Source organism: Cyclopterus lumpus, chromosome 8 (assembly GCF_009769545.1).
Source record: "Cyclopterus lumpus isolate fCycLum1 chromosome 8, fCycLum1.pri, whole genome shotgun sequence".
Taxonomy (NCBI): Eukaryota; Metazoa; Chordata; class Actinopteri; order Perciformes; family Cyclopteridae; genus Cyclopterus; species Cyclopterus lumpus.
In genome coordinates, this window is record NC_046973.1 from 13,176,008 (window position 1) to 13,201,497 (window position 25,490).

General features: G+C 41.2%; 1 protein-coding gene across 1 annotated transcript; it reads left to right on the forward strand.

Moving 5' to 3' along the window:
• Positions 1-218: 218 nt before the first annotated feature.
• cpt1cb (carnitine palmitoyltransferase 1Cb) lies at positions 219-25,371 on the forward strand. Its single transcript, XM_034538499.1, has 19 exons — positions 219-320; positions 3,485-3,627; positions 5,844-5,983; positions 7,907-8,084; positions 8,837-8,938; positions 9,123-9,260; positions 11,173-11,250; positions 11,375-11,482; positions 12,536-12,623; positions 12,810-13,005; positions 14,621-14,809; positions 15,533-15,638; positions 15,900-16,016; positions 20,404-20,568; positions 20,899-21,027; positions 21,653-21,808; positions 21,932-22,045; positions 22,166-22,258; positions 23,284-25,371. Exons 2-19 carry the CDS (start codon positions 3,487-3,489, stop codon positions 23,413-23,415), a joined length of 2,370 nt encoding a protein of 789 aa, XP_034394390.1. The 5' UTR covers positions 219-320; positions 3,485-3,486; the 3' UTR covers positions 23,416-25,371.
• The last annotated feature ends 119 nt before the right edge of the window (positions 25,372-25,490 follow it).

Genomic DNA, 25,490 nt, shown 5'->3' on the forward strand with positions numbered 1-25,490 from the left:
GTGTCCAATAGGTGTTTTCGTATATCGAAAGGTGGGAAAGCAAAGCTCGTTGGAAGAAACTGTATTTTGTATTACATACATCATGGCGCTAATACATTCATCCCAAAAAAACATTTAGATTGTTGTGCGTCAAAAGTTAACGCCTATGTTTAAACTACGACAGATCATACGCGTGATTCATCTCACTTGCTCAAACTATCTTTGTTTCCCCTTGTTGCTGAGAGAGGAGCTAGCTTTCACTGGTACGCTCGGCTCGAGAAGAAGGGAGCGGTACTGATTCAACCTCCTCGGCGACTAAACTCTTCGAAAGGACACTTCAGGTACATTTCAATCGTATTTAATCGTCTTTTCCGATCCGGCACGCCCATTTCTTCTCATTTTTTATGTATTCCTGTTGCTCCCTTCGAGTTTTTTGTGCCTCGCGCGGTGTGGGAGATGTTGCCGTGCCTGAATGGACCATTGTGCGCTTTAAAAAAAACAAAAAAACCAGTGTACACCACTACTCTGTGCGTTTACAGAAGTATTTGCACGTGTGTAGAGTTTCTGTCTGTTATTTAAACAAAGAAATACATTTAAAGTATCTGTTGGAGTTTCTTTCCGCCCATACACGGGCAGCATGCCGATGTGGTGATGGAGAGCTGCGTGGCCGCGTCGTACAGAATGTTTCCATAAAGGAAACTGGTTCAGACTGCGCCACCATCATACCAGTCCGAGCTACTGGCGTACACATGGTGCTAGCCAGAGGTTAGGGCTCTTGTATCGTTATCTAGGGTTAATAAGGGTCAAACAAATTACTCAAAAACAGACCTACTTAAACAAACAAGAATCTTTAAAGGGGCCGAAGTTGTCGTCAAGCTGTCGTTGATAGTGAATATTTCACTGTAGCGTTGCGTGCGCGCGTTACCACCCTCGTGCCTGTGTTAATTGATTGATGCATGCTTAAATATACAGGCTTTTCCGCTCCCGCAGGTAAGACCTGTTGGTCTTCTCTGTCTTCCTCCACTTTACCTGCGCTGCAGAACAGCCGAGGGACTCTTTTCTTTAACATCCAGTAGAACTGAATTATTTTCGCTTTTGTTTTGACACATGCAGTTATTCTTTTCTCGTGACCTTTTTGTGACACTCAATGTGTGCAGCATGCACCAACATGTATTATAATGTTAAAAACGTCTCTAAAGATTTTGGAAATACCTTGAAAGTATAGTTGTTAAATGGCATTCTGGGTTTTTCGGGAATTTCTGGAAAAGTAATGCCATTGGGTTTATTTCTTCGCTTCCTTAATGTACAAGTTGAGGTTAGAAGTATAGTTTAGGGGTTTCAAAAATCTTTTTGTGTGGTCCACATAAAGGTAACGTTTTGGCCTTTAGGGTCCGGACTGGAATCATCTAGGATGGTTTCCTGCGCCCAACTGTTGGTTAGGTTTCTAACCACAGTAACTAACATTAGCAGTCCACTTGACAGGGCTCTCTCTCTCTCAATTAACAATGTTCAACTTCAATTTGGTTAATTGGCATGATAAATAAATACATATGTGTTGCCAAAGCTTAGGGCACAAAAAACCCACAAAGGAAATAAAGAATAGTCTTTCTCTCTTTCATTCATTAACACACAGTCACACAACTGTTGTGAGAAATAGCTGTGGGAAGTGCGAAATATGCAGCAATCATGTTGCCCTGCTCTAAAGAGAGCGAGAAGGCGGGGGAAGAGATGACAGAGGTCTGCTGAATACGCACACACACACACACACACACACACAAACACACACACCCTTAAGAGAGAATATATGTTAACCTTATTTGTATGAGAATGCTTAAATGTAACTGCATAATTGCTGTCATCACCCACCGTATGCTCTGCAACAGCGGTGCACAGCATTACACAAGACCAACAAATAAGGCAATATACATATATATATATATATATATATATATATATATATATATATATATATATATACACACAGTTATATTTATTTATATATATATATATATATATATATATATATTTAATACAATTCTAATTTGTATATTCATGTTCTGTGTGTAGTGTAAAGGGGCATTACATTTCATTGACTTTGGTGAATCCAAACTAACCCTGAAAACACCAAAGTCAAACATTGGCACAATACACACTAACAGGAGTCTGGCCGCTCTGAATAGAGAATAGATACCGACTTCAGATCCTATTCGACGAATGAAAAATTTCTAAATATAGCATACACATAAACTGATACTGTTTTTTTTCTCTAAACTGGGGGCGTGCCGACTGACATCTACTGTAGGTAATACATTTACTCTGAATAAGTACCTCATTCAAGTTACCCAACAGACGCCTGATCTTTTCTTTTTTTGACGATGAATTTGATGTCATTCTCTTATATTGCACCCGGGTCTATGAGAGCCATTAACAATCAGCTGGAATTTCAAATATCCACAGCAGCATCTCGGCATTGCCACACCTTTTAAAGGTTGATTTAAAAGTAAATGTAGTTGTCTGTGTATAGATAGATTCCCTTTTCCGTGTCCTTGTATCGTGCAAGCTGGCTCAGTAGAACACTTAAACAAAGCTAGCAAAGGCTTCAATGGCCTTTGAAATGTTTTTAATGTTTCCCTTTTGTAGCGAAATGTTTGCTCATGTAATCACAATCTGATGAGCTGGACGTATATTACACTGACATAGTGCGGCGCTTATACGTTGCTCTATTCTGACTGCATGTAGCCCTGCGTTTCCTTAGTAGAACAGTTTAAATATGCTTTATTTGATATGCTAAATTAGCCCACAAAGCCACAAAGAGGAATGACTTCCCATTAGCTTGACTAAGCACAGTGTCGTCACTTCCCTAATCCTAATGTCAGAGTCTGCTTCACTTGCACAGTAAAAGTGCAGGAACTGAAGCAGCGATATCTGGACACACCTGATATTTCACGGCTACACCCTAAATATTTTTGTGTATGTGTGTCTTATCAGTAGGTTTCAAATTACCCCCCAAAAAACATATGGTTGAAGTTGTACATCATTTACATTTAAACCTGCTGTACAACACACCAAAATGTGAGCAGCTTCGACTGTGTGTTCTCGGTGCTGCAGCCGGATTGAGTGGCACAACAACATTCCACTGATGCGTTAAATTACTCACGTGTGTCGTACAGGAGAGACCAGCTCTTATGGACCGGTTATAAAGCGCTTATTAAATCCTGTTTATAGTCAAGTCAATGCCACAGTCCCAGAAAAAAATTGACCGTCTGCAAATGATTCATCACTACTTAAAGTTACTACAAGGAACTTTCATTTTGTGTCTCCGAACACCAAAGTCCCTTTTTTAGAAAACCTCAAATTTTTACTGTACATATGAGGGTCATATAGAGGTGTTGGCATTAAATTGAGACCGTTTCATAACCGGAAACAAAAGGTCCTCACAGTAACCTTTTTAATACAAGAAGTGATATTAGCGTTTACGGTTTTGTTACATCTCGTGTTTCCATAGCGATGGCGGAGGCCCACCAGGCGGTGGCGTTCCAGTTCACCATAACGCCAGAGGGGATCGACCTGCAGCTGTCCTATCAGGCCCTGAACCAGATCTACCTGTCCGGAGTGCGATCCTGGAAGAAACGATTCAGCCGTCTGAGGGTGAGGAGGAGGAGGATGGCGTGTGCGTGTGTGTGTGTGTGTGTCTAGTCGGGGAAATTCATAGAGCTGTGTGTGCCTATGGGTGATGTTATGAACCCAAACACGAGGGTTTGATGTTCTGACGTTTGTGGGATGTCCACAACAAGTATAAAGGAGAAATAGTGGTCAAATTATAACTGTTTCCACGGAGTAAAGCCACGGAGATAAGCCACACCCACTCTCCGAGCTTATCTGTGTGTGTGTGTGTGCTTGTATTTGATAAATTTATCTTCATTTTGTCAAACCTTGCATCTACGGTTGCACGGTGTACCGATACTAAAAAGGTACCCGTACGTTCAAACCGATACCGTTTTGCATATTTTTAGTATCGATACTTTATTAAAATAGCGCACTCACTGCTCCGCTCCCTATCATGCTGCCCAGCGCGTTGACTGCAAGGGGGCGGGGCTGCCCAGCGCTCACTCACAGGGAGACAACATGGCGTCAAGTGCCGGAGCATTTGCCGACCGTCCTTGGCTTTTTGTAAAAAAAGATGCCAGAAGTGAAATCTAGAAGTACTTTGGCTACATTGCAGACAGTGTTTCAAAGCCACTCAGAACAAGGAGCAACACGTCAAACATGGCAAAGCACCTTTCAGACAGACACCCCAAACTTTTCATCTAGGATGGTTTCCTGCGCCCAACTGTTGGTTAGGTTTCTAACCACAGTAACTAACATTAGCAGTCCACTTGACAGGGCTCTCTCTCTCTCTCAATTAAAAATGTTCAACTTCAATTTGCTTAATTAGGCTGGTGGAGCCTAAGGGTGGATCTTGAGCTAATTCTTTAAGAATATCTAATATTTTTTTAAATTTTTAGTCAAGGAAAAATAATTATTCCATGAATAAAGATAAAATATGAACTCTACAATTGCTCATACTTATGGAAGGAACTATGTAGTCATCTGGTCAGATACAAACAAAAGGCCTACATAGCCGTGTATAATCAATGCTATGATGGCACCATGTAGTTTTCATTAATATCTTGCTGTAGGCTAATACTAATATAAATGCCATTTGTTAAGTGTTCAAAAAGCTGGGCAGGAACAAGCTGGTAAAAAGGGAACCATACAGATGTTTTATTTATTACTATTATAGATAAATATACCAGTATCGTATCATATTTGTGGTATCGTATCGAATTCTGGTATCGTATCGTAAGTATCGGGTATCGTGATATTTATGGCAGGTATCGTATCGAAGTTATAATTTTGGTATTGTGACAACCCTAGTCCAATTTTAGTTATTTTATTTTTTTAATATCGTTAATTTGATTTGATGTTTGAGCTGAGCCAGTCAGTACAGCGAGGGGAGGTGTGGGTTATAGACGTAGTCATGGTGCCCAGACATGATGGGACAAGCCGTCTTTTTTGTCGTCATGGGATGCTGGATACAAAAACACATTGTTCTATTTTTAGGTATTTAGGCTCAGACACAATAGTGTTTGTAAACAGAAGATTTAAGCTATCATAAATGTATTTATTTAAACATTTGGAGAGTACTTTAAGACCCTTACCATTTGAAATCTTTTGAAAGCCTCAATTCAGTTTTATTTACGTTGTCAAAAATCCTCAAATTGTCACAGAGGATGTTACAGTCTGTACAACATAGGACACTTTGCGTTTTATGCAATTTGTGTCCAAAAGCAGAAGGCCTCATTACAGGCTGTAAATTCCCATCAGTGCAGGTTAGGAGGAAAGCGCCCTTCCTAACATGCAATGACATGAAGTTCTGCCCCTCCTGGGGTGGCAGAGATGTGGCTGTTAATGAGTGCGCGTGCGGTTGTGTGTCGCTGTGTTTAAAAACAAGTTTTCTCTCTTTTTAATCCTGTCTGTGCTCGCTAGTGAATGTTGTGAGGCCAGACATTGTGTCAACCCACAAAAATGAATTTTCTCTCGGCAAGATTTTGTTTACAAAGATGCTAAACGTGGCTTTGTTACCTTTCAGGGGAATGTACACACACTGTATTCGATGAAATGGCACGGCCGTTCAAACAGCTTGGGTTTGATGAATTAAATATGTGCCGTCGTCATACATTTTGGGGAAAAAACTTTTAAAGCTACACGAGAGGAAATGTAAAGTTTGCTTAGTCTTAACCGGATAATCCTTGAGTTGTTTCTAACCTCTGTGCTCAGCGGTGTTAAAGAGTGCCTTTTTGTTTCTTCTTCTGTGGTAACAGAACAGCGTGATCAAGGGAGTGTACCCTGCCAGCCCTTCCTCCTGGCTCTTTGTCGTCATAGCAATCCTGGCCACCATGTACATGCGCTCGGATCCCAGCATGGGGCTCATCAAGATGATCCAGCAACACCTGCCACTAAGGTACGCATGGACACTGGGACCTCTGCCTTTTTAAAGGGATAGTTTTGTTTTGTTCTAATCTGGGCTGTATGAGGTACTTAATCGTGGTATTTTAGCCACCTCATAAAATCAATATCGTAAGTGTTCGCTATTTTTAGAATATCTTGAAAATATTCTAAATATAGCATACACATAAACTGATATTGTGTTTTTTCTCTAAACTGGGGGCGTGCCATCTGACATCTACTGTAGGTAATACATTTACTCTGAATTCATTCAAGTTACCCAACATATACTTTCTTTTAAGATGGAGGAGACGGCTGATCTTTTCTCTTTTGACGATGAATTTAATGTCATTCTCTCATATTGCACGCGGGTCTATGAGAGCCATTCACAATCAGCTGGAATTTCAAATATCCACGGCAGCATCTCGGCATTGCCACATGGTAGCTTTTAAAGGTTGATTTAAAAGTAAACGTAGTTGTCTGTGTATAGATAGAAATTACGACTTTTAGGTTCTCATACATTGTACACATGCATTTTGCGAAGTTTACATTCTCAAAACAGTTTTTTTACATCGGCATCTCGGACGTTCACATTCTGCATGACGGATGCAGAAATAGAAGTAACGCTCGAACGTTCCCTCTATCGCATCGCACGCTCATTTTCCATAGCTATCAGCACATCGCTGCTGGGACCGTAGTCTAAGTAAATGCCTCAGAAATCCAGTATTGGTTGGGCTCCGTTTTAAAAGTGATGAAAGCAACAGCTCCACTTTCAAAATTCCACTCTGTCAGATTCTAGCAGCAGGAAGGCCCGGCATCGGCTGGTCCAAACAAACTCAGACACGCATGAAACACTCTGTTGCAGAGAGGGTGTGGTACCTGCACTTGAACTCTCCCCTACTTCTCCACTAGACTACCCACTAATTGTGTGCTACAGGTACCTACAACACCATCGACACACACACACAGGGAAGAGGCGCATAAACAACACACTATGTGGCTTTTAACAGCTCCAGTTTAAATGCCGAACTCGGCGATATTTCTAAATCAATATGTTATTTTGTTTTCGAATACACACCGTTTATCACTGTCAAAGAAGATGTTGTTTTTAGAGTTTTTATTTTATATCTGATGTTTTGTGTGCTGTGATTCAGGGCTTGTTTTTCTGTCCGTTGGCAAGAAGCTCTGTTTTGGCTACACTTACATTAGATTCTACTATATAATATATACAGTTTATAAACATAGCATTTAATTGTATGGATCCATTGTCTCTGATGTTTGAACCAGTAATGGCCAGATATTGATGGATCCCTAACTTTAATGAGAAACCCGTGGGTTTATTACATTCTAAATATTTTTTTTCCCTTATACCAGATATTATTCCACTCATGTTGTGTTTTCTTTTTCCTACTTTATGTGAATAAAATGATCTTCCTTGACGAGCCAGCAGATGTTGCTGTTGCAGCAAAGTCTTTCCTTGTGTTTCCTCACATGCACGAGAGATGTGACATGAGGGGTGTGCTCATTGAAATAGAACTCATCCATATTTCTTTTTCTTTCTTTTTTTTGCTCGTGAAAGACTTAATAACTTGAATGAATTAGCATTGACTCCTGTCCACACATCTATAATTGGTCTAGATCTCATCGCTGCCTGCAGGGTGAATAATCTGCAGTAATAGTGCACAGGTTTGGACAGATCACATTACTGTCCGTGGTATTTAAAATCTGTTTTACAGTAGGCACATAATATATATTTATACTGTATCGTGAATTACTAAAACGTATGACATACGTTTTTATTCTTGGGTTTTTGTTCTTCTAATAAGAAACTGACATGTTTTTTTTGTGTTTGGTGCTTGTTTTGCTCTTTCAGCTCCAGGTAATATTTAAAATAAATGCAGACCACATAGCCAGTACTTGTTCTCTGCTCCTGTTCCAGCCTCCACGTCTCGCTCAGCACCCAGGGTCAGACCATGCTGTCGGCGCTGGTCTTCAGCACCCTGCTGTGGCTCTCCCTCATCTTGGCGCTCAGGTTCTGCCTCAAACTGCTCCTCTCCTACCACCAGTGGATGTTCGAGCAGCACGGCCGGGTTTCCAACACCACCAAAGTCTGGGTGGTAAGCCACGCCTCTTCTTGGTTATCACACAGATCTATAGTGGTTGTTGTAATGGCATGAGCAGGATGCTTTACATATATATATATATATATATATATATATATATATATATATATATATATATATATATATGACATATAATCATCTTATATTCTTACTTAAAAATCCCAGTAAAATATTTTGGAATTGTGTTGGGAATTTAAAACTTCCTCCCCATATTTACCTCACTCAAACTTTCCTAATGACCCTTTTACAGGGGAGAACATTGTTCAAGAAGTCCATCTTAATCGTAACACCAATAAAGCATATGCTCACTACCTTCTGTACTCTAGGATGCCATGTATTAAAAAACCTTTCAACCTAAATACTTCAGACCTGTTTCAAAGCAATAAAGTGAACCACATTTCAGTTTGAGTCATGTTAAGATGAGATAATCCTTTTAATCCTTTAAATTTAAATCCTTTAAGTTTAAACTTAACTAAACTTACAGCATGTAAAGGCCACATTCAAAGTAATTGATCTAAAATGCTTTAAAGAAAAGAACAGCAAGACCTTTGAACTTACCAGTCTAAAGCTGACTGTGAGGAGGTTAGTCAGATAAAGAATAATTAACTTATTGCTGGGTGAAACAATCCTATCAGAGTTTCTATTTGCCCAAAGCTAACATTGGTGGGGCTGATGTTTGTTTTTGCTAATGTCTGTCAGATGTTGAAGTGTCTCTTGAATCCTCACAACCCTCCTGTCTCTCACAGACTCTGCTGAGGTTGCTTTCGAGCAGAAAGCCTCTGCTGTACAGCTATCAAACCTCGCTGCCTCATTTGCCAGTTCCTCCCATCAAAGACACAGTGAGCCGGGTGAGTGAACACACCTGTAGACACACACACAGGAAACAGTATCTCTGTGTGTGTGTGTGTGTGTGTGTGTGTGTGTAATAAAGAAAAAAGAAACACAGAACCAAATTTAGACTCTTTTTCTCTCTCTCTCTCTCTCTCTCTCTCTCTCTCTCTCTCTCTCTCTCTCTCTCTCTCTCTCTCTCAGTATCTGAAATCGGCGCGCCCTCTGTTGACCGATCCAGAGTTTAAACGCATGACTGAACTGGCCGACCGGTTTGAGTCCAACCTGGGAAACCGCCTGCAACGCTACCTGAAACTCAAAGCGCTGTGGGCCACCAACTATGTGAGTGTAACGATAAGTCGAATGATCAATAAGTCGATCGATACCAGAGCAATCCTGCAAAATATCACGTTTTCATTTAACGTTGTTCATCAAATTTTTTCTGAGGATCCCCGCTCACGGTTCGTCTCCACAGATTTAATTCAGTCTGAACCTTCACATTGTGAAATAAAGTTTTACTGATTTTATTTATTTGTACAATATGCGATTAGGACATCGGCATTGTTTCTGATAATATCGTTGCTAATGGACGACGAACACAATGATGTGTTCAGGCTCTGTTCGGTGAAAATTATTATTAGGGCAGGTAAATCATAACATTAATCACGTAAAATATAGTTTTGGTGAGAGACTTGAATAAATCCAGTTGTTTTCACAGCAACAAAAATAGATATTAGAGATGAACTATGACCTGTTTACACTAAGCCATAAGCAGCTTATAATAAATCATTAAAACTACTAATGGCAAGATTTGTTTTAAATCAAAGAAAATACAATCTTTCATTTTCTATTCATTTGAATTGTGTGATGAATGAAAAAAACCCATGAATGACTTTAACTAAAGGATAACATTTAGAATTTTGGATGGTTTACAGACACAGGGGTTGATTATTATTTTTGGGACAGTGGCAGAAAAAGTTTGGATCCTTGTAGACCAGCTGCTATAATCAATCAACAAAGGGGTCTGTATCTAAATGGATAAATGGACCTGTACTTGTAGAACACTCAAAACGCTTTAACACTGATGGCCGTAGCTAAGGTCCCACCTGCCCATCAGCAGTAGCTAACATGTATACAACATTCAAACAAAGGAGCAATGTGGGGTTAAGTGTTTTGCCCAAGGACACATCAACATGGGCTATCGGGGATCGAACTGCCGATCCTCTGATTGAAGGACGACCCTGCTCTCCACAGAGCCACAGTCGCCCGTCTATCTGCCAGTATGGATCATCAATGATCTGCAATTAGTGTCGGAGGCAAAAAACACATGGGCGGGGATCTCTAAGACGTTATATGTGCTCCCTTTTTTCTTCTGCGCTGATTCGATCCAAACCGTGAACTTTAAGATTGCGCCACTAGTTGCCGTACTTGTTCAGTGATATCAGATAATAAACTGAAGTCTCTCTTGAGGTATTCTAGCGCAAACTCCAACTGCAAAACAAAAAACAACGTTTGGACGGTGAAAACGTGTTCACTGCTTTACTGAATTTGTTATCGAAGCTCTCTCCAAAGTCACCAGACTTGTTTTTGACTGGATACGTACTTCACATAACCCTTTGAATTAAGAAAAGCTATTTAATTATTTTAACATGTGCACAAAAACAGGGATTTAAATACACAGGGCTTTGTACTGTCAGCTTCTCTTTACTGCAACGTCTTTAAGGCTAGAGGCTCCTCCTCAGGTTCGAATGCCTGCATTAGTGTAAACATTGAGCATATTGAAATGTTTAGCTCATTCCTGCATCTAATTGTTTCCTTCCTCTTTTTCAACTTGCACGCTATGAAATTCATGACTATACCAAACTGAATGCAACATCACTAAAAAGATAACGATGATAATGATCCACAAAGTGCTTCACAATTTGGGAATATTGACATAGAGGGAACAGGGAAATATTAATAAACACTGCAGCAAATGTCTCCATTCTCTTCTACTCTTTTCTACATTGGCAATGGTGAGTTCAAAGCCTTTTGAGACAAACACTCAAAGTATTTACCAAATAAAACCAATGACTTTTAGCCTTTTCCCATAAAAAGAAATGGCCATCTTGTCTGCTCTGCTGGTGACTGATATTCAACAGAGCGTTCTGGAAAGCTTTTATAATTTCTATGTTTAACACAAAGTATAAAGGGAGTGATTATTTTGGTTTTCGTCCTGTTTTTATGAAAAACTTTTAATTTCCTGTGGTTCCAGGTGAGCGACTGGTGGGAGGAATACATCTACTTGAGGGGCCGCGGTCCCATAATGGTCAACAGCAACTACTACGGCATGGTAACCAGCTGCCTTTTCCGAAATATTACAGCTTTGAGAAAATCACCCTTCCTTCATTTCTCCAACAGTGTAAATCTCTTTTGTTTTTATTTTAATTCTAACGTCCTGTGTGTGTGCTCTCCAGGACTTCCTGTATGTGACCCCAACCCCAATACAGGCGGCCAGGGCGGGCAACACCATCACTGCCCTGCTTCTTTATCGCCGCAAGGTCAACCGGGAGGAACTCAAACCGGTACGGCTGCGTTGTGTGTGTGTGTGTGTGTCTTTGTTTCATGTGGTGGATGACATGTTTGCAAGGAGTCTGGAATAAACCAATGTAGCCTTAACGCCTCTATTATCTTAGTAATCACTCTTGATATATGTGGTAAACACAAGAAGTTCATAAGGAGACATGTGGGATGTGGCACGATAAGTGCTGACTTTAAGTGGGTGGACCTAACTTTGTCTTGAGGCAATAGTTAAAAGTTCAGAGCAAGGAATATTGTAGACACAATGTGTGGGGAGGGCAGTTTCATAATAATCTGTCCCTTCACACACACACACACACACTTTCACAGAGCAAAGAGAAAATATTGCCATATGTATGATCTTATGTTGCTGCACAACTTCCCACTGTTGAGCATAAAGAAATGCATTAAAGTTGCAAAGCAGCTCCTTGCACTTTTGGGGGTATTGGCTGGACGCTGGCTCAAGCGGCGGAGAATGTCTGCGACCGTCCGACCACTTCCTGTATCCACTGTATGGCACTAGGCAACATCATGTAACTATTGTGTAAATCGGATGCTGTTTGTCACATAACACTGTTGCCAGTAGAGACATTTTTTTTAATACACAAATATGACACATCAGATGTCTATTTTCACCAAGCATGCAACATTTGGTTTATATATTTATTTATTAATTTAGCTATTCTTTTATTTATCCAATATTGAGCAAGAACGCTGCAGCTGCTTAAGGGGCTGCAATGTATTCCTTCCTTGTTTTTGCTGCTGACGGGCTCAGATTGTTATTGTTGGTGACTGACAACATTATGGAAAGGATCCTACAGACAAATACAACAATACATTTTTACCTTTTGTTTGATCCTGACTTTTCCTATTTTCCTGTCTAATCAAGTCTCGCATCACATCTCGTTTTACTTCTATGTGGTGTCCGGTCCATATTGTTGTCAGACAACTTATAATAACAATCTTAAAAAACAAAACAATTTGTATTCTGAACATGTGGCCTGCCATCATGCATGAAATAAACAATAACAATAGATGTGGGTTTCTCTATGTGTCAGAGTCGTGTTCCAGGAACGGTCATCCCTCTGTGTGCCGCTCAGTGTGAGAGGATGTTCAACACAACACGCACACCAGGAGTCGAGACTGGTAACACACACACCCGGACAGCTGCACACACTTTAATGCTACAGATGATTCCCACATCTTCACGTTTATTCAATGTGATCCTGCTGAAATCTCATCTCGCAACAAGCTGCATTAAATGATATTACTGTTCGAGCTGATGATGATGATATGATGAGTTAGAGGGATAACCCCACCTTTCCTCCACAGATGTGCTCCAGCACTGGCAGGACAGCGAGTTTGTGGCAGTGTACCACAAGGGCCGTTTTTTCCGCCTGTGGGTGTACACAGCGGGCCGGCTGCTGTCTCCCAGGGAGATCGAGCACCAGATCCAGAGGATCCTGGACGACCTCTCCCCCCCGCAACCCGGAGAGGAGAAATTGGGAGCGCTCACTGCCGGAGAAAGGTAGAAACATAAAGAATAAATGCCGTGGTATATACTGGAATGTATTTGTTGATCTTGCATGTAGTCGTGCTTTGTGTCTCTTCCTGTAGAACTTACCTTCATAATACCTTCATAACTCAGTTGCAATGGCTAAATGCATGGCTTACTCCTGGGTTGTTTACTGCTCTGGTATTTATGAAATCACAGATGAAAACTGGTTTATTTTCTATATATATATATAAATATATATATATTTTTTTGTCTGTGTTAATGGATTTGGCATCAAGCTTTTTTTAAATGTATTTTTATATATATATATATATATATATATATATATATATATATATATATATATATATATATATATATATATATATATATATATTCTTACATAATACAGACAATCTTATGGACAAAAATGTCCCCATTAAAACCCATTTAAATCACTGTTTCTGTTCTGACAGCCATTAAAGCATATCATAATATTCTATTATGGTATATATCAGACTTTCAATCAACAGCCCAGCTCTCAACATTTTTTATTGGCCATTTTATTCACCAGATTGATAAATAATTCCCCCCAGCGTTTAGTCCAGATACCGCATTCAAATGGTTAAAATTCTGAAAAGTAATGAATATTTAGCGTTCTAAACTGATTTAAATAAACTATCTTAACGTAGAAATATAATATAAATAATACGTAGCAAATTTATCGCAGTTTTAGAAGGGGGACATTTTTGTTACAATTGGGAGCAGTTTTTTTTTTTTTATCTCACTGCACAAAAAACTAAACTGTATAATAATGTTAATTACAATGTTATGGCAGTTTTTTTTTGTCCTCTGAGGACAGCAGAGTGACTTCTGGGGCTCTGCAGTGCCACAGAATTGGCCAAAGCAAATAGGATCTTGTCAATAGCTTCTAGTATTATAGACCCAAGTGTGTCTGATCACACTGTGGCCCCCAGAGCACACGCACCTCTCCAGTCCAATGTCTTTGGAGCGCTTTTGCAGTTTGTTGCACACAGTTGATGTTCCAATCCATGGTAATGTATATACATTTGATCTAGCCTTGAGAACAGAAGGCCAAAGGACAACATAGTTCTCCGGTAATTTACTGTTTCAGTAGACCTCCAGGAAGTTCGGATAAACACAGGAAAGCACTCTCAAGTCTATTTGGCCTCCTCTGTGACATGTCGGCATGTAGCAGACCTCGTTCAGCCGGCACTCCGTTTTTCAGCATTCGCATTAAAGCGACGTTGCAAACCCATGTCTACAGCTAGTTCTGCCTTACGTGGGTGGGTTTTTATTCCTCACTGTTGTAATTGTAAGGGTTTGTTTTTCCTTTCTGCCTTCAATTGGTGCCGGATCCCATCCTGCTGGTTTGAAGTTCAGCGTGTCCTCATGAGTGATGGGATGATCTATATTCATCTGATCTGTGACGCAGATAGTCGGAGTTGCCAACTGAGCATCCCATTTCAGTGGGATTGCTATTATATATGGAATTTATCTTGTTCCGGGAAATGCATCATTGCCAACTCTTTTAGAGAGACGCAAGCTGTTGTTTTTTTTTTTAAAGGGGGGTCAAATTAAATGTGTATATCTTCCTATTCATTCTCCTCCTCCTCCTCCTCCTCAGGGTTCCTTGGTTCCACACAAGGGAGCAACACTTTAGCTCCGGCATCAATAAGCGATCACTAGATTCCATCGAGAGGGCGGCCTTCTTCGTGACATTGGACGATGAAGAGCAAGGCATGAGTGGGGAGGACCCGGCGGGAAACTTGGACCGCTATGCCAAGTCCCTGCTGCACGGGAAATGTTACGATAGGTGAGTGAGGACACACAAGAAATAAATTAGACGGGCGTTGAGAACGCAACCACAGATACGTTATCTATAATAGTCATTTTCTCTGCCTTCGAATCCCCCAAATAACCCCTGATCAAGCTCTGGCAGCCTCCAACACTGTGAAACACGCTAAAAATATTGAGTTGGATCACTTTTGAAATGAGGCACATTTGAGAAAGGATATTTGGTAAACTGTTGGCGGCGCACATTCTCAAATCTTGTACCTACAAACTGTTGATTTTTTTCTCAATCTTAAGAGCCCATGAAACAAGTCGAAAGACAACACATAAGGGTGCAAAATTGTGGCAAAAATAACCACGTGGTCAGAATCATCCCAAAAGTAATGACACAAAGCCTTTTCCACTATAGTGGAGCCTACTTTGCCTCCCTTCCCCAATATTGGTAACATTTGTGAGCACTAGGGGAAGATTGTTGAATAGAATTCCCTTGTTTTAAAGTTTTTGTCAAAGAAATTCAACATTATTCAAAAACGAGGCCACAGTGAGTAAAATGTGAAACTGCTTTGGTTTCTGAGGGTTAAATCAGAGTCCATGTTAAAAATCATTGACGCCAACCTGTGCAAGGCCTCATCAATCTACTCTGCATATAGGAAGCACATTTTTACACATTTCTGAAACTCAGAACCCGAGATAGTATTTCCTCCCGTTTCCTCCCTATCTCCATGTCTCTGCTGTCGTCCCTCAGGTGGTTTGATAAGTCCTTCTCCATTGTCATCTACAAGAACGGGAAGAGCGGCCTGAATGCAGAGCACTCCTGGGCGGATGCACCGACGGTGGCTCACCTTTGGGAGGTGTGTGTGTGAAATTACAGGAGAACCAGAACCAGGACTGCACATGGGCATGACTGTCAGACCCTGCTGCTGGAACATTAGAGGGTTTCTAAAAGGGAATCTGGTGCTTAGAAACACAACTGTTTTTATTCCACTGAGGCAAACAAAACCAACACTAAATGAAAGTTCCTCTAGTAACTGAATGGGGAGGGTCATTTCAGTTGTCTTTTGTGTAAGTATGTTACATGTGTTAACATTGGCAATGTCTCTTCCCCTCTCCAGTACACCCTGGCCACCGATGCCTTCCAGCTGGGCTACACTGAGGACGGGCATTGCAAAGGCGACGTGGACCGCTCGCTACCTTCCCCCCAGAGGCTCGCCTGGGACATCCCCTCAGAGGTACGTACACACCCTGGGAGATATGTCTGAAGCATTTCTGCCCCAACACTGGTGTCCAGACAGACTGCCCGCCCCTGTGTGTGCCATGGCAACACATATTGTGCATAGTTCAGAACATGCCTGAATCCGTCCAGTCTTTTACTTGTGCCTGCCAGTACAATCACACTCAAATCCAGAGAACATGCAGGACTGCACACGTTTGTTGCGATCCGCTTGAGGACTGCACGCAGGATCGCCGTCTGTCAAGGCTCTCGCCTCCGACGTAGGTGGTGCTAACCGCCATGCTAGTTTTAAGGAATGAATTGACTACTGCAATCGTGAGGAGTGCCATTAAACCTAGTTTTCTGTTAAATTGGGTTAGCTAACACAAACAAGGGCAACCTGGCACCACCGTGGAGATGCTGGCATAATCAGTGGTTGGAAGTAACACCAATTATCATTAATTTAGTACAATATATTACTGTATTTGGTTAAACCGTCCAAAATGGGGGCTTTAACATTGTATGTTCATATACAAAGTAAATTATGAATGTATGCGTCTAATAGATTTATATTCCTGCTTATTCCGCTGACCAGCACTGAAATAACAGACAACTTACTCACAGTCGCTGCTGTCAGTAGGAAAAGCATAGGGCCATCTCAAAATATGAATCGTGGCTCCATTAAGCTCACAAATGCGAAAATGAAACACAAATGGAGTTCAATATCGCCTCACGAAATCTCACTGATACTAGACAAAAAGTGAGCATAACTGTCATGACCGAACAAAGACTAGAACCCAAATGCACAACTAAAAGCAAAGTAACAACAACAATCTCAGTTTTAATTAACTGGAAACAAACAAACAGAACATCTACATGAACAAAGTAACATAAAATCGTGACTGGTGAATTCCATGAAAATGGCTGGTTCTCTGGCACAAAAGACAAGACGAACTGACACAGGACAAAGGGAGACGCAGACAATATATACACAGGGTGAGGGCACAGGTGGAAACAATCAGGAGCGAGGCAGACAATCAGACTAGAGGAGAAACACACAGGGGAAGGAACAAGTTGCCTGAAACAAGAGGAGAGTTGACTTTCAAAATAAAAACAGGAAATCACGAGACAACATGGACACAAGACTGACTAACTTAACATGACAGTTTCCTGGACATGACACATAACTGTTTAATGAATTCTATTAATACTAAGTCTACAGCCGTGCTAGCGACTCTGAGGTTGTAGTTATAAACAGTGGTATTGTAAGCTTAATTTTACTACATTCCTGTTTACGTTCAGTTTTTTCATTTTGCAATTATTGGACTCCCGTCTACCACAAATATCGCGTGGCCATTCGCGGACACCGTAGTAGTGTTATAAAATAAGCTGCTAGCATAGAAATGGTCAGCAGTGATTTTTTTGCCAGGATAACGTTGCTAAATTCCTTAATTTTGTATCTTTTTTTAATCTGTGAAAAAGCTTTTCTATTTTTTTTTTTTTTACCAGCATAAATGTTTTTTTTTTTTTAACTATTGTTGTAATACTCACTTTGGCCACAAGTGCACCACTACCCATGTTGTAAATGGGATTAAAAGCGTTGATCTTTTCCTCATCTCTGATTTCTTTATGGGAACCGCCGCAGTCAGCAAAATAGTAACTAGCTTTGGAATCCAAAGCTTCAGTGGCGACGTGGAGGTTGTGTTGGAACTGTGATGCATCTGGTAAATCACGGCACATTAATTACTTTAATTTTGACCCGCTCATTTGGGCTGGAAAACCTTTCCTCTCGTGAAACAGCTGCGTCTCTTTCCAAAAGTCATGACCCGGTCACTTAATGTCAACGAAATAAGGTGGGTCTGAGTCTCTTAAGAGCATCCAGTCGGTCGTCCTCCTAACTGGAGTATGATGATGCTGGAGGTCTGCCACATAAGATGGCATCAGCCCGTTTTAAAACCAAGCAGTAGAAACTTTAAGATCCATCCTGAAAGGGGCGGGAAGCCAGCGGAGGGATGCCACAACAATGTTGTGTTGTGTGTAGGGCTGCAACAACGAATCGATAAAATCAATTAAAATCGATTATTAAGATAGTTGGCAACGAATTGCATTATCGATTCGTTGTATTTAAAACGCGGAGATGTTTGAGTATAAAAAAAAGAAGAAAAAGTTGAGTTGGGAGCAGAGCAACAAAAAAAAAGCCGGTAGAGCAAAGACCATCGGAGAGACCCGTAACGTTGTGCGAGAACTAACGGTTACTTCCCCGGTGGTGAACGGCTGTTTTTACGGGGACAAGCCACGCCCCCTTCCTGCCTGCCTGCATGCTGCTGCTGCTGCTCCGGCAGCGCTGGAAGCGGAAGTTATCGAGACGGAGTCGGTGAAATACCCCAAGCTGTGTGAGCCTACGGGTGATGTTATGAACACAAACACAAGGGTGTTAGATGTTCCAACGTTTATGGGATGTCCACAACAAGTATAAAGCAGAACTAGTGGTTATTTTTTCCGTGGTGAACGGCGGAAATAACTGTTTTTACCGAGACAAGCCACGCCCCCTTTTCCTGCGGTTTATAGACAAGTGCGTCTTATTTAGGAACAATTTCTTTTCTTTTTTTTTAATTAGCAGGTGCGGCCTATAGATAGGTGCGCTCTATAGTCCTGAATTCACGGTACCTGTCACCTGTGCATTTTCTGGCACAGTTCTGTTGATTTAAAGGGTTGAAAATTAATGCTTTTTTGTTTTTTTATCGAACAAATAATCGACAGATTAATCAATTATTAAAATAATCGTTAGTTGCAGCCCTAGTTGTGTGCGTCTCTAATGGGTGCCACTTTGTCTAATTCTTCTTTATTTAACAGAGTCGTAAATGATAAACCTGTAACTGTTAACTTGGAAAATCCATCTACTTTTCACCGCGCTGGGAGGATTTTACTGGCTAACCATTGTTGAATGATCTACATCCTCATGTGTGTGTTTAGAAGAAGGACATAAATATTTCCTTGTTTAGTCTGCAAAGCATGTTTTAATTTTTGAGGATAATTGGAAAGCTTTTTGTTTATTTTATTTTTACACTGCCCTACTTGTCTGCAGCTCAGTGAGAGTATTGTCTAATCTCTTGTGTAAATGTTTATCAATGATCTAATTTAAGAGAACAAACATCACTCTGTCATGGTGCCAAATGCGAGGTGGTTTCCGAAGGCAAAAGCACCATTGGTTGTCAGGGCAGCAGCGGTGTGAGATATTTTCAGTCTTCACTCTGCTGAGGGAAAAGGCGACCGGCAGCCCGGGCATACGGCTGCATTCATATTTAAAACCTCCACTGACGAAGTAAAAGGAAATGGCCAAGAGAAACCTTTTGTGATCGAGACATGCGTCAGCAAATTCAATATATAATGTATGACTGTGTGTTTGTCCCACCCGGTGTCCGAGTGGACTACAGGTGTGCCCCTTGATTGATGACAAATAATGCTGCAAGTAGCGTTTGAGTTTACTAGACATGACACTAAACACACAGAGTTCAAGTAGACGGTTATTGGAGCGGGTTTTGACGACCTGCCATAAAAGCAGACATCAGATACTTTGTGGCAGAGGTTTTCAAAGTCTTACACGGCGGGTGTGTTTTTTAACGAGATCCAGCATCTTCATTTTTCTATCAAAGTGCACCAGAACGATGCTTTTGACTTTGAAATATACCCCACCAGAGAGAGTGAATATTACTGTGCTCTTCCATGCCGTAATATATAGAGATTGCACCGTGTCCTTAGGTTAGTGATGGTTAAAGTTGTCTATTGTGTATGTATTAGGTTGTCTGGTACGTTTTTAAAAAGACCAAAGTTCATTATCATGTTTAATTTTTTTGCCCTCATCATCAATCATCATCATAGTCTATGAGCCATGATCATTTTTCATAGAAGCTGGTATACCAAGGCACCAGACCACCGTCCGAAAGTCAGTGTAAACCGTCAAAAATGATTGTATTCTTATTGAAATACTTGCTTTGATTGAACTTTTTATAGCTGTGAAAACTGCACTTAAGTTTCTCACCAAAAACAAAATATTATAATTCCCGATCGTGCAACTGAGTGGCTAGATTTACTCGTCCAAAGTGGTATTTTGCTTGCCTCAGGCAATCCTTATCCTTCTGTAATTGTTGACCAAAAAGAAGATGAAACTTCCTAATTTGGAAAATAGAAACTACAGAGAAGGCGAGTGGTCTCGTGCTCTGCTTAAAAGTCACTTAACACGCTCTCGTAGATTTCCACCATCGTTGCCTTCCACTGCCTGCCGGCGCAATGCGCCGACACCGTGACGACTTCAGTTTTGTGCCGAAAAATAACATGCAATTGAAGTGAAAGTTCAAACGATCACCTTGGTTCCATGCCCTGAGTCTAACTCTTCCCCCATCTGTCAGGTTCAGGCGCAGGCGTGCAGCTCCCTAGCCGTTGCCCAGGCGCTGGCGGATGACGTGGACTGCCACGTGTTTCCTTTCAGAGAGTTCGGAAAGGGACGCATCAAGAAGCTGCGCGTCAGCCCCGACGCATTCATACAGATTGGCTTACAGCTGGCATACTTCAGGGTGAGGCGCACACACTTTGTAGAGTAGAGGTGATGAATATTGTATGTTTTGTTTTGTTTTGTATGTGGTTGTTGAATATCGGTTCCCTGTCCGGTGCTAGATTGAGTTCTGCTATGAAAGCTCCATCTGTGTGAAATCCAATTGGAAAAAGCTCTCTTTTTTTTTTCTATCCAAAGCTCGATAACAAAAACCCTAAATGACATTATGTCAAGCAGTATGTATTAAAATGATAGCACATTTATACTTGTATTATTGTGTTTTTATTAACTTCTTTATTAACAGTCTTCCAATGTGTTTTAACAGTTTGCATCTTCTCCTCCTCTTCCCCAGGATCGCGGTGGTTTCTGTCTGACTTACGAGGCGTCGATGACTCGTCTGTTCAGGGAAGGCCGGACGGAGACGGTGCGATCCTGCTCCAACGAGAGCTGTGCCTTCGTCAGAGCCCTCGAAAGTGGAGAGGTACATTAAGTCTAACGTTATACTCTCTTTCAAGTCAAATACAAATTGAAAGCTCACATGCTGACCCCATTGTCTGTCACATATTGTCAGAGTAAAAAATACAGACCATTTCAGGTCACGTTCACACCTGCCATGTTTAGTCGGGTTGAACCGGGACCCTGGAGGGTTACCCTTTGGTGCGGTTTGTTTGGGTTGCTCTGAATGCCTTGAACTCTGTAACCGGTGTAGCAGGAAAGCATGGTGGAATTCACCAGCAAGCTGAACACTCTTAATGCTGCATTAACAGCTGGGACAAGCACATTGTTATCACAAGATAAGTGGCAACTTTTATCGACTTGTTTTCTGTACATTGTTAACCGGTGTAGCATGAATACTTACTAGCCAGTCCCTTAATGGAGTCACATTCTACAGCTGTTCGACGCACGTCACACGTCAAGGCCACTGTTTGACCAATGATCAAACAGCATTTCCACATTTCGTTTACAAAGTTTGGTCAATTTCAGTTTCGCCGGTCATAACGCAAACCGGATCAGTTGCGGTGTTGAAGTGATGTGTCATCCTCTCATTGGTTCGTTTTGGTGTGGACTTTTGGGATGTCAGTAAAATATGTGACTTGGTTTGACAGGCAGAGGACCAATGCAGGCGTCTCTTCAAACTGGCCTCCGAGAGGCATCAGAACCTCTATCGATTGGCCATGACTGGAGACGGAATTGACCGACATCTCTTCTGTCTGTACGTGGTGTCCAAATACCTGGGAGTAGAGTCGCCCTTCCTCAAAGAGGTATGCTACAATGTTACATCTCTATTTTAGTCTTTTCAGTTCAATTGACTTACACAGAATATGATCTGTGGTAGAAATTAACTGACCCTTTTTTTGGTCTTTTTTTTGTTTTCCCTGTTCCAGGTCTTGTCGGAGCCCTGGCGTCTCTCCACCAGTCAGACCCCAGTTCAACAGATGGAGCTGTTCGACCTGAAGAACCACCCCGACTTCATATCGCTGGGTGGTGGGTTCGGACCTGTGAGTGACACACACTTTCCTGTACATCGCATTGTCACAATCTGACCGCACACACACACAATGGTGTATTTGTACAGTGGCCGGTACGCTTATCTCACTATATCTCCGTGGACGTGTCAGGTTGCTGATGATGGTTATGGGGTTTCGTATATCATCGTGGGTGAGGACATGATCAACTTCCACGTGTCGTCCAAACACTCCTGCGGCGAGACTGTAAGTACACCCTCTGATGCGTTCATCAGGGTTTGAATCTGGTGTTAATTTCCTTTTTGTATATTTTCTTAACTTTTAATCACACAGGGATAAAGTTTGCTATTCCGTTATTTCTACAACTTTTTGGAAAAAAAAGCCTAACATCAGTGTCGACAATATCCAATTCAGCTGGGACGTCTCCAGACATCCAAAAACACCTGCTGTGTGCAATCTCTCACAAATGTCAAAGATCTTTCACAGATTATTATCTGTTTATTATTAATTGGAAACAAGACAGGGCTGCTAGGCTTTCCAGCTGTGTGGAGGTGTTGCGTCAGCATTCATTCATTCTTAAACCACAGAGCACATGACCAAGCAGAAGAAATGATGCAGTGCTTCGCTGTCTGTTTTCAGTTCCCTTTTCACAATCTCAATTTTCCTGTAAAATCGAGTGGCTGAATCAACCGGGCCAAAATGAGCTCATTGCAGATAGACATCTGTGTGTAAATATAGCCGTCGATAAGTTCAAAGAAATCTTCGCACAACAATGACAAACTAGGTATGAGATCATGGGAAAAAAACTGCGGGTCTTAAAATAGTTTGTCGAGTTTATTTTTACACCGTGATGACCGCAAGCGTTTAGGTTGGAGCGCAGACGCCAGGTGTCCGTTATGTGATACTGCTGGTGGGACGACCAACACAGTTCCATACCTCCTTTTCATTCCTATTTGGAGCCAATAAACACAGAGTATCCCTTTTTTCATTTTGTAATAACTTTGATATGATGCAGTCAAACCAAACAATTTAAAAAAAAAACTTTCTGCAGATACATTATTTATATTTGAAACAAAATTTCACATCTGTGTCAGTAACGGCCTCACAAGCCCAGTCTTGGTACGGCTCTAAAACTTATATAACTGAACTGCCTTCCCTCAGTCCCCGGCGTCTCCCCCTCCTTCTCTCTACGTGGTTTCGTCCCACAATGTTTGGGCGTTCCTCCCCCTTTCCCAACCCTCGTTTTAATACGATATTTCCTGCATTTTTAGGACTCCCACAGGTTTGGAGCTCAGATAAGCAAAGCTCTCCAAGACATACTGACCCTCCTCGCCGCTGACGCCAAAACCTCGTCCTCCTCCTCCAAAGGCTCGACCCAGCCTCAGTCCAAGAAGCTCCTCTGAACGTGACCACGCACGGCATCTCAGCTGAGTGAAGAAACCACTAAGAACTCCGTATCTAGATTCTGTAATGTCAACAGCAACACCCGTTTTGTGAAAGCATTGTTCCGACTGACAAAAGTGAATTTGATTAGCGCTATTGGAGAGGGAGATCTCGGTCTAGTTTGAGAGGGCGGCTGCTCCTTCGTTAACACCTTTTATTTCGACCACAGCGTCGGCGTTAGGCCCACTCAAGCAGAGGAAGACGAGGCACACTGAAGACGCAAGGAGCCCCGTTTATGTCGGACGGACGGGGGATCTGTCGCAACATGCACACAGTGTTATGATTTGCGTTCTTCAAAAGCCTTTCTGCTTTAATGTGCACTAACAAAGACATTTATTTGGGTTATTGGGCATTAACGCACAGGCTTTAACATACAGACCATTTTGTAAATCTTTATGAGCTGTGTCTGTCGGAGGGATTAAAGTGAGGATGCGAGATTCTTCAAGTGTCTGCTCTCTCTCTCTGAGAATATAAAAGTTTATATAAGTGAGTTTTTTATTTTTTATTTTAAGGAAGAAGTGAGCAAAGCTTATCACAGAGGAAGGAAGTTATTAGGACCACAATAAGAAGAAGAGAAGGAAAGATAAATCTCCCTGACAAATGGTGGAAAGAAATTAAAACCTCAATCAAAGTGTCGGCACATGAAACGACACAATTCACAACAATTTGACGTCCGTGTCCCGTGCCATGGCTAGAAAACAGAAAAGCTTGAGAGAGGGGACAAGGAGGTGAAACGACTATAAGGAGCAATCTAAATGAAGGGAAAGGTTCTTACAGACCTCCAACCAAAAGAAGAATTTCTTTTTTTATTGTCATTTAATTTGACGAATTGAGCTAGAAGTTCACAAGCTAGAAAGAGTCCCAGTCTGATCCTTAGGGTCCAGTTCCAGGGTTACTTCTACCCATCACCTGATCTCATGGACCACAGCCTGAATCAATAGTTTCTTTAAAGATGAAAATACAATACAATACAATGTGAAAACACTCCTACACAGTCCTGCATTAAAAACATACTATTCGCAAATATACTTAAGGAAAGTAAAAGTATTCTTCATCCAGCTGAACGTTAACTTATATTATATGATATTGTATTGTCATAAATGATTGATCGAAATGTAAGCAGGCTTTGATGTTGTCGCTCGTGAAAAGAAAATACGAATCTAAAAAGTAACCGGTAACGATAGCTCTCAGATAATTGCTGTTGAGTAAAAAGTACAATATCTTCCTCTGAAATGTAGTTAAGCGGAAGTACACAGTAGCAGAAAATACTCAAGTAAAGTACCTCCAACCTGTACCTTTTTGTTAGTATCGTACTTTTCATTCTTCATCAGGTTCAACCGGTGGGGTATGCGCTCCCAAGAGCCGGGGGGACCCGTTTCAGTCGTTGCATCATGTTTGTTTTTATTGGATGTTCCATAAAAACAAGTTAAATTGACTAAATTGATACTGACTAGGTACAGTATTGGATGACAGCAACCGCATGAAAGTGATACAGATTTGATGATTCAGGACGTATTTTGACAGAGATCAGGTGATACATTATTATTCCATGTCGAGGAAGGAAGTACAAGTGACTTTTTCATTATCGTTTTGTGTTTTTTTTCCATAACATTTTGTCAGTTCGGTAGATTGATTTAATAAGGCGCAGATGTTTTATGTTGAATGATAACTGTATGGACATACACTTGACAGACACAGCTGCTGCTGTGTGAAATACTTATTTTATTTTTTACCAGTGAGGAGATCATTTTAAGTGTTTCAACCGTCACTTTCTGATGCTAATAATATCTCAACCCTTTTTAAAGCTTGTGGCGTTTAAGAAACAGGTGTGCCTGAAATCAAGTATTCATTCAGTAAAACAATTTCAATGCCATTTACTTTCTCTTTAAAATAAAATGTCCAACATGTGTAACATGTATTATTACCGTGTGTGTGTGTGTGTGTGTGTGTGTGTGTGTGTGTGTGTGTGTGTGTGTGTGTGTGTGTGTGTGTGTGTGTGTGTGTGTGTGTGTGTGTGTGTGTGTGTGTGTGTGTG

Bases quoted from the DNA above. Each gene is read 5' to 3' on its own strand.
- cpt1cb (XM_034538499.1), top strand. From the start codon at position 3,487: ATGGCGGAGGCCCACCAGGCGGTGGCGTTCCAGTTCACCATAACGCCA. The intron at 15,639-15,899 runs GTGTGTGTGTGA...TCCCCTCTCCAG, and splicing joins CGGTGGCTCACCTTTGGGAG to TACACCCTGGCCACCGATGC. The intron at 21,028-21,652 runs GTACATTAAGTC...TTGGTTTGACAG, and splicing joins GAGCCCTCGAAAGTGGAGAG to GCAGAGGACCAATGCAGGCG.